This window comes from Micropterus salmoides, unplaced genomic scaffold (assembly GCF_014851395.1).
Source record: "Micropterus salmoides isolate LMB-PRFRI ecotype aquatic unplaced genomic scaffold, ASM1485139v1 Ms_hic_scaffold_2308, whole genome shotgun sequence".
In the NCBI taxonomy this organism is placed as follows: Eukaryota; Metazoa; Chordata; class Actinopteri; order Centrarchiformes; family Centrarchidae; genus Micropterus; species Micropterus salmoides.
In genome coordinates, this window is record NW_024041494.1 from 1 (window position 1) to 9,994 (window position 9,994).

Below are 9,994 nucleotides of genomic sequence, written 5' to 3' on the forward strand. Positions count from 1 at the left end.
GGTGGGATGTAGCGTAGGAATAAAAAAAAAAGAAAATGTTTCCCACCTTGGTATCTGTGTGAGCAATGAATCTGCAGTGTTGTGTTTTGCATTTTCTGTTACTTTGCTGGCTCCTCCTAGAGCCCAAGACACCTTAATTTGAAGCACCCTAACAGCAGATGCATATAGTTATACATAGTTATGCATAAAGTGAAGTTGTACTCAGTCATCTCCGTCTTCCTCCAGTCTGAGGCCTCTGGATGTGGAGTTCATGAGACATCTGAGCAAGGTGGTCAACATCGTCCCTGTCATCGCCAAGGCCGACACACTCACCCTGGAGGAGAGGGACTACTTTAAACAGATGGTGAGAAGGGAGTGTGGTTGTGGATGGAAGAGGTGCTTTTGCAGTGTCTGAAAATATAGTGTGCGTGTGTGGAACTGGTTTTCACATGTGACTTTGATTAATGTCATCTCCCTATCACACCTGCAAAAACCTGAAGCAGGTCTTTAAGGTAAGCTTAAAATAAATGGATGAGCACATCAGTGGGTCAAACAGTTGGCAGATTCCCCTCAAAAACACTTGTGCATGCATATCCACAACCACAGGTCGGTAACATATAAGAACTGCCAGGTACTGCAAACAAAAGCCATCGGGGCAAACCCACACTGTACCCATCCTGGGAAATACTGTATCATCTCTATAACTGAAACACTTCGAAAGTCATACTCAGTCCAAACGGAAACATTTAAGAACCATTTATTTGAAGCATTTATTTACTGAGAGGCTTTCCACAACTCTTGTGTCTTTTTTTTAAGATTGGGAACCTCTGCCCAGTTGCCAAACGAGTGGGCAGACCCTTCATTACCAGCGAATTACTGGGTGATTGTAAAAGTCAGAAAAGTTCAGAGAGGTCAGCACTGTGTGGTACATGAAAGAAAACATGACGTTTCTGAAACATGAACAGAATTAAAGGAGCTAGAAAGTAGCATTTTAGTAATCAAGGACTTTTCATTGGTTTCTACAAATAATCAGAGTCAATTTCCATGTTTTTGATACTTTGGTGATAACCAGAGCTCTTTACAGTTTGCTCACACAGTTCAGCAGTGCTGCTTATTTTATTTTAGCAATGCTAACAGTCAGTCGGGCCACCTCTTAATTCCAGACTAAAATATATCATCAACTATACTTGACCTAGAAAACCAAAGTTTGTACAGACATTCATAATTCCCAGGTGATGTCTCTGAAAATTTTTTGTGATCTCCTTGCTTCCTCTTGTACCACCATAAAGTACACATTTTTGTTCTTGTGAAATATCTTGATGGCTGTTAGGTGGATTGCCTTACATTTGTTACAGATATTCATGATGGCCAGAGTATGAATCCTAATGACTTTGGTCCCCTAACTTTTCATTTTTGGACCCAGTAATTTAGTTTATAGCAGAAGTTATTTCATTGCACTTTTTACACAGAGCATCTAGACACACTTAACTTATTACACTCCCTCAGCTGTATTTTATGATTCATGCTAATTTAGCAAATTCTAACACTCTAAACTAAGATAGTGAACACGGTGTACTGTACCTGCACTAACGTCAGCAACTATAGAAAAAGTGAAATGTAGGCATTTTAAATATATGCAGACTAAACAATGTAAAGATATGCAGGCTTTCGTTTGAAGGCAGATTTTAGATATAGCAGTATGCTAGTCAGTTGTTGTTCCTCTCAGGGTATTTTTGCTCTTGCTTGGTATTTTACAGTAGTCTCGTTTGTAGCAAACTAGCATACAAGGCTGATAATGCACCACTGTAATGTCATAGCCGTCACCTTGTTATCATGGTTTTCCTTGCTACAGCAGTTTCTTGCTTTACCTGGCTTGAGTCTTAAATGTTCATGCATCCCTTCCTCTGTGTGTTTCTGTTAGATAATTCTCAATCCACAGGAGGCAGACAGCCCACCTGCCTTCCTCCATCAGGTCCTTTATCTCTCCATCCCTCCTTCCAAGACTGAGACTTCACGAATAGCTTAATTCATTTTAGAGAAGCACGGTGGGTGGGTGTCTTGGCTACCGTTTTCCCCTGATGCTTGTAACACCGTCCAATAAGAACAAAGCAGGGATTGGACCAGGCCCTGGCATAGAATGTAAGCTGCAGGGCTTGTAGCTGGATTGTTTTGCTTGGCCACACATGCTCTGTATGACCCTGAAGATTATTGACTAAAAGCCTCTGGTGCCAAATGTTTTTTCCCCACACTTTCCCTGCAGCAACTTGACATGCAAACAGAATAAAAGGTTTTTTTTCCTATTAAATGTTCGGCCTCAGTGTGTCCAGCTGTTCGCATTCCTCTAACCAACAGTTGATGTGGCTTTTTTGTAGAATTTCACTTGGTTTGCATCCTATAATGTGAGCCTGAGAAAGCCTTTAAAGATAAACAATGAAATGTTTCATCAAGGACCAAGTGGAAATTGTCAGAGTAGTAATTGTGGGAGCGAACAGTCATTCATTAAAAGGACGTTTCTCCCAGAATTGTCTGTCTATTTTTCTGCATCAGTGTTTCAGTCATTATAAAGACATACAGAGAATAGAAGTGGCCGTTTCATAAGCCATACCTCTGTCTGGATGTATTTTTTTCCTAAGAGCGGTGAACCTCCATGTTAACTCCTCTGTGTCGAGGATATTAGGAACCATTTAGTGTCAACGCCAGCCATTACAACACAACCAAGTGTTTATTTAAGTCCTCTTGTGGGTCTGAGCAGCTTCTATTCAAGTCTCTGGCCCAAACTTAAATACCTGTATGTAAACAGGATTCAGTCCCAGCATCAAGTGTGTTTGTGTGTTATAGTGGCTTCTGGCTGGGATGGTGAGATGATGGATGAAGGGTTTGGGCCTGATTGATTGTTTTTGTTTGCCAGTCGGACTTCAGCTCTCATTACGGAAACCTTTGTCTAAGTGTAGTGATGTTTATGACTCAGCAGTTGTGAGAAAACCCTCTTCAAAATTTGATTACCAAGACTTTAAAGACTGCTTTAAAGTGGACAATTTTATAGTATATAAGATAATTTTGTGTGATATTGTTATGTATATTAAGGCAATTTGACATAATGTTTCTGTGTGTCATTGTGCTTGGCTTTGTGCAGATTAGGGAAGAGCTGCGAGCCAATGGAATCGATGTTTACCCACAGAAAGAGTTTGACGAGGATGCAGAGGACAGGCTGATCAATGACAAAATCAGAGTAAGTTCACAATATCGGGTTCAGTTAGTTCAGATTTCAACAGCCACAGTAAGAGAGTAGGCTTCAGCACTCCACACAACAATCACAAACATGCATTTTGCAGGTAGAAATTCAAGCCTTTGTTAGATGTAATTTCTTTTTTTGTCTCCTATTCTTTCCTGTATTTATTTGGGCAATCTTGAAAGTGTTGATTTGTCATTTTCTGCATCTTGTTCTATCAAAGGTTAACAACCAAAGCAGGATCTGAAAACAAACCACTGGTAACACGTCAATAACTTTGTGCATTTGTGTGATGGTGTGTGTGCACTCAACAGGAGATGATCCCTTTTGCTGTTGTGGGCAGTGACCAGGAGTACCAGGTGAACGGCAAGAGGATTCTGGGAAGGAAAACAAAATGGGGCACCATAGAGGGTAATACACATGTGAATCCTTAGAAACATATGCACACACTATTGTATGTTTGGCAGAATGTGTCCTGACAGTCTAAACACAGATTAGCCATGCTAACACTACCACTGCCAGCATCGGTTGCCAAACACAGCTGAGTATTTTAAAGGAGACCTATTATACTGCTTTTCCAGTCTCATATTGTAGTTTTGTGACTTCTGTACGGCAGCTTTGCATAATTAAAAGTTCAAAAAAATAATTTGTCTGTATAATCTGTCTTACACTGGCTCGTCATTTCAGCCTCTGTCTGAAACAAGCTGTAGATGCTCCTGTCTCTGAGCCCACTGTCTTCTGATTGGCCAAGACCTGAAGCATGTTACCAGGCTGTTGTTGTCGGGTAAAGACAAACTGAGCGTTGGTGTGCTGTTGCTGTGCCGTTGCTGTGCGGAGAAAATGACTATACGTGGAACACCGGCTCCGTCTAGCTCCGTATGTCGTAGAACGGAGCCGTTCAAAAGCAGTTCGAAACGGAATACTCAAGTACTCACACCTGGGCAGTTGACAATGCAGGGGCCATCCAACTTTATCACTAATAAAATATAATATAACCATATGCACGATGGCATTCTCACAACGTACCAACCACAACAAGGTGCAACAGCTTTGCAGAGAAGACAACAGAGTCTGGTTTTCAATTTTCAACATGTGGAAAGTTACGAACTGCAGTTTTAAAATCTGGCCAGCTGGTTTAACCGTCTGTTGACATACGTCTATCTGAGTCTGTAACTAGGGAGATGTTTGAGACAGGAGGAAGAGATTTACAAGGACTTTCTGTGTCCGTTGGGATAACAGACAGGAACATAAAACACACACACACTCACACACACTGCCTCACACAAGCAAACAGTAAGTTTGAAACAGTTTACATTTGTTGGCCTGTGCTGCATGCTCACACTGCCAAGGAGTTCTTAGCAAGTGAATGTCATCACCTCCTCTGTGTGTGTGTGTGTGTGAGAGAGAGAGAGTTAGTGAGTGAGTAAGTATAGTTGGAGGACAATAAGATGGCTGAAGGAGGCCTGAACAAGGGACTCCTTCCCATAAGGCACTTCAGCACATTCTCCTGTATGGCATACTGAGCTCTAGTTTATTGGCTGTTCTATAAATGCATTGTAAAATATAAATCACGTAATTAAATAAATTTGTATATCATCTAAATTATTCACCTCATAGAATCTAGAAAGCTGCTATTCTGTCTATTTTATCTGTGATTCAGTGTGGTCGGGAACCCCCGATTGTTCACTGGGAATATGACCTTCAAAGATATTTTGAGAAACATGTGCAACTCAAGATATATCCATGTAGCTCAGGGATTGCTAAACTCTTAAAGATTGTAAAAGTTACATAGTACTGTACAATTTTGAGGTACTTGTACTTTACTTGAGTATTTCTATTTTATGCTGCTTAACTCCAGTACATTTCAGAGAGAAATATTGTATCATCTTACAGCTATAGTTTACTGTTTCTTTTCAAATTAGAGATGATGAAATGAGAGATTTCCCCCCTATATCTCTCAAATGGTTTAATTTAAATAAATGTTCGAGGCACAAAGAGATAAAATTATCCCGTATTACACAAAAAGCAAAGATTAAAACTTTTTTTTTTTTTTTTTACATTAATCATCTCATGACCCCATTCGGTGTGGTCTGACCCCTAGATTGAGAACCACTGGACTTAACTATCTAATTCTTTAAAACTAGCTGCACCTCAACAAGCTACAACAGTTGTACATGTATAAATATTAACAATCTAATAATATATCAGTCACAGGGCTAAAGTACTTTTACTTTTGATACTTGTATATTTTAATGATAATATTATGTACACCTACTTAGCTATTCTTTTGAATCAAGTACGCTTAGCCTACTTAACGTAACGGAGTATTGATATTTAAGTAAAGTACTTCTTCCATCACGGCTTAAAAATCATTAAAACAACATAGTGGATCATAAGACTCCAGTGTGGGCAAGTGAGCACGGGATACTGGGATATCAGTCTATTCAAGATATAAAAGATTTAAAATGATAAAACATTCATGTGCGTTTTAAAATGATTTTACTTATAATGCAGCATAACATCGTTCCTACTTGACCCTGAGAAATGCATTTAGTCCAACTTAAAACAAGGCAGTTGTACTCTCTGAAAAGATGACATTTCTGAGGTAGTACCATGAGCTGTTTTAGTGTTAGGAATTTGAAGGTGACTATTACTCTCTCAGCAAGCCTTATGAAGATAACTCCACAGAACTGCAGAGAGTGGGTGAGAGAGGTGAAGTACATGGACTGCGGGACAAATGGCGTCTTGTCCGGCTAAAAGAACAATGGCTCCATTCAATTAAAACCAAGCGGTGGGAGAGAGGGAACAAGGAAAAGGAGGAGAGAGGAAGCTGCTGGACTTGTTGGCACCCGCATTATAATTTTTTAGGCCTCAGGGGAGAAGCTAGAAGTCAAGTCTCTATATATCATAAATGGAGAAGAAACTGTTTATGTTCAGGGGTTGAGGGCACAATTAGAGACAGAGGGAAGAAAAAGAATATGTATTTAAATGTATTTATTGTACTGAACATAGGGACTTCTCCATGCTTCCCCATGAGTTGGGAGTGGAGATACCAGAAGTGCAGCTTGTTACAAGTTAGTAGCGTGTTCCCTCAACGCCACTAATCAGCACTCACAGACCCAGCAGTTATTCTACTCTCCTCCTTTCAAAGAGAATTTAATTTCCTGCCCCTGGATTTCAAAGCTTTACATAAATAGCACCCTCCTTTTTTTCATTTATATTCTTGACATAATCTATAATTCAAACACGTGTTAGGCCTACTGGAGGCACCGGCAGCTTGTCACTGGGAGTTTGTTAAAACGTCTCACTTAAAATTCTCCAATATAGAGGAGAGCCGAGATGTGTTAAATTACTCGAAAGTGGATAAGTGTGTTATCTTGGCTTAAGAAAATTGCGTATAATGTCATGTTAGAGGATGCCCTCCAGTTGACTTGTGAGCAACTCTGACACTCTGTGGTGCTGTAAGGAACAGCAAGTGAGCTGGAATAGAAAGGACTTTGACAACGTTATTTAGTTAATGTCATTACTTCAAACGGTTTCCTGTGTTGGTCGTCTCTCAAGTTATGTAATTCACCTAATGTTTCCTCTTTTCTCTCTCTGCAGTTGAGAATATTGCACACTGTGAGTTTGCCTACATGCGAGACCTCCTCATCAGGTGAGCTTCCATCATACTCATCATACTCAAAGATTTTTTTCATGGCACACCCATTCCCACCGCATGCATACACATGCACCATTTTCAACTAAAAACTGCTGTGGATATCTGAATTTATCAAAACAAATAATATTGATTTTATCTATGAATTAACATTAATATTACTTGAAAAAATATAGGCCTTTCCTCGGTTTCTTTCAGAAAAATACATGTTATCTTATGGTTATGATAAAATGGCAATGAATAAAACATAATTGTTCTAAATGGTTAAATGCATTTCTTCCCCTTTTCAAAAAACATATACACCAATTAGCCAAGTATAATTTATATGCACAGTAAAATAAAATCATGTTGGCACCCTTGGCCCGTGCTGTGGATCCCACTTTGGGAACCTCTGGGCTAAGACATATGAACTAATACAAGAACACGTATTTCATTTGTAGACAGCAATACGCCATATTCACTGGTGTTGTAATACTTCTTTCTTTCAGGACACACATGCAGAACATCAAGGACATCACAGGCAGCATCCACTACGAGACATATCGTGTCCGCCGCTTAAATGAATCCAATGGCCATTTCAGTTCACAACCATCTGACCATCCTGCTGTTCAGCCAAAGGCCAACGGTCAGCCTGAGGAGCAGCTCGCTGCCCTGCAGGCCAATGGAGTGGCTGCTCAGCATGAAGCCCTGTCCCACGAGATGTAAAGAGTCCTGTGAGGAGCCACATTGCCAATTTATGATATCAGGACACAGCCAGACACAAAACATACACTCACACATGTATTATGTTTACATAAACAAGCCCACATGCACACAGAATCATTTTTGATACATAGAAGGACTTTTTTGCCAAAAAACTACCTAACTACAGCTTTAATGAATCAGGAAGGTACAAGACACAGGGCGCAGAGTAAATACCAACATTTTCCTTCCGTGGTCTGTAAATGTTTTACATCATTACAATTCTGAGCAAAATCATGTTTTCCCTGCAGACCTACATCCTCTACAGAACTCTGAACTCATCTAATTCTGACTGCCCAATGCAATCTACATTCACGATTGTTCAAAGTAAACCATAAAAGCTTAGCTCATTACTAAGCTGTGGCTGCTGGGTTTATATTTTAGAACATTCGCTGGCTTTTAAGAACGTAAGTGGAGTGCAGCAGCCATGCAAGTAAGATGTAAGTAAATAATCAGTGAAACAATGTACAAGATTTTGCTCAGAATCAATAGCATGATAGGAAAAAAGAGAGATGGATAAAAAGCCTGTTGCAGGATATTGGGTTGACAGGAGGTGTAGTCATGCAGGGCTGTCCAGAGGAGGAGAAATGGCATAATTCAAAATGAAGTACAGCATATCAGATGATACTAGATTAGCTCTAAACTAGGAGTAATTGTTCGTGCCACTGGCCTTGTCTGCTTTGTGTTGTGGTGTATAGTTTTGTAAAGATACTAGGGTTAAGTAGGGATATTTAGAATAGGTTCATAGTATTGTGGATGAAGTAAAGATATTGACAACTGAGCACTGCAAAATAATAGAAAAGAAAAGAAAGCAGTAGCAGTGCAGAGCGGCTTTCGGAAAAATGTGTACTCCTCGTTTTTTCATTATGCTTTTGCGACCCCTTTCTGCCAAACCATCCCGTCTCTTTCTATATAATGCCAATGTTGTGTAATACAGTCATACCTTGCATTTTACATCGCTCATTTATTATTGTGTTTTTATTGCTGTTGTTCATGTTCTAATGTTATTGTATAAGATCGGGGTTGTGGCGGAATCTGTGCAACTGTTGTCCCATGCAGCCTCTTTTTCTGACTGCAAACCAAATAAAAGTCCATTTTTCTGTTCTAAAGAGAAGCACATACGGTATATAGCGTTGATTTACGAATAGGTATTTATGTGTATGTTAAGTGTAATCTGTTAAATTCAACTTTCATTCCAGCCATTGGCTTCCAGAGGTTTGTTAAGGTCTTTAACAGTGATGAACTTTTAGCTGTAGACAGTATTTGGGTTTTTTGCATTCATACAGTATGTTGTACCCTGTTGGCTAGGCAGCGCTATAACTACCACCAAACAACTTTGCCTGCTAGTAAAGTGCAAAATGGTCTATATTTATACATTGATTAATAATAATTACAACCAATCCTGCCAATAGATAATGGTTTGAATGATAACATTCACATTGCAAGCTTAAAGCATTTTGTCGGAGGGAGGATGTCTCACTACCACTGACATGAAGAATTTATGCCAAAAAACATTAAATAACAACCATAAAATAACATGATGCAACTGAGAATTTTTGTTAATATTTGTGAAAAAATGTTTAAGTAATGCAAACTCAAGGAATATTTTATAGATGCTAAAAACATTCTCAGTTTCTTAACAGAATAGTCAGCGGTGTATTTTCTGCCTCCTTAAGTCACCACAAGAATATTTTATATAACATGCATACAGAAGAGGTAATGATTTCAAAAACCAAGAGAACTATTGTCTTTTATCCAGAGAAAGTTATTGGGTTACACTTGGTTTACTGTTGTATAGTTCTTGTGTAATTTGTCATGGTATGATAGATTAAGGTTTTATCTTTGTTATGCTATCTTAAAGAATAAAGATTAATATTTTTATTGTTTAAAGTTGATTGTCTTGATTGTCGGAAATATAGGTACTTAATTCAGTCTCAGTGAAGATGGGCAACTAAGAGTTGATCCTTCTTTGCGCTGATAAATCTCTAATTAGAGCAACTGCATAGACTATATAAAACAAGAGCAACTGTTGCAGTGTTAAACCAACCTCAGATGTGGTTGATGGAGCCAAATCTTTTTCATCAACATTTAATAATTTAAAACACATTTATATACTTTGACCGTTTACAGAGGTATTATTCCTTTAATTAAGAAATAAACCACTGAACACATTGTTTACTGCATTAAATTTAGAACATCTCCTAGTTGTGACTTCTTAAAACACTCTTAGCCATTTAAAAATGAAAGCCATACATTACTTTCTTTTCACTTACATAAAATAACATTAACAAATACCATTGCACAAAAGATAGTAGTACACATTTTGGACGCGTTTCCTCAACAAAATAAAAAATAATTTGCAGAAGGTATAGCTGTTAAACAGTAGT

At 38.7% G+C, this 9,994-nt stretch overlaps 1 protein-coding gene across 1 annotated transcript; it reads left to right on the plus strand.

The window, feature by feature from the left end:
* Window positions 1-225: 225 nt before the first annotated feature.
* Window positions 226-9,497, plus strand: LOC119918602 (septin-9-like; the record flags this gene model as incomplete). Its single annotated transcript, XM_038739374.1, is given in 5 exon segments — window positions 226-343; window positions 3,113-3,208; window positions 3,523-3,619; window positions 6,812-6,863; window positions 7,355-9,497. Coding segments are annotated over 5 exon segments (580 nt in total), but the record flags the coding sequence as incomplete, so codon positions are not given.
* Window positions 9,498-9,994: the final 497 nt, after the last annotated feature.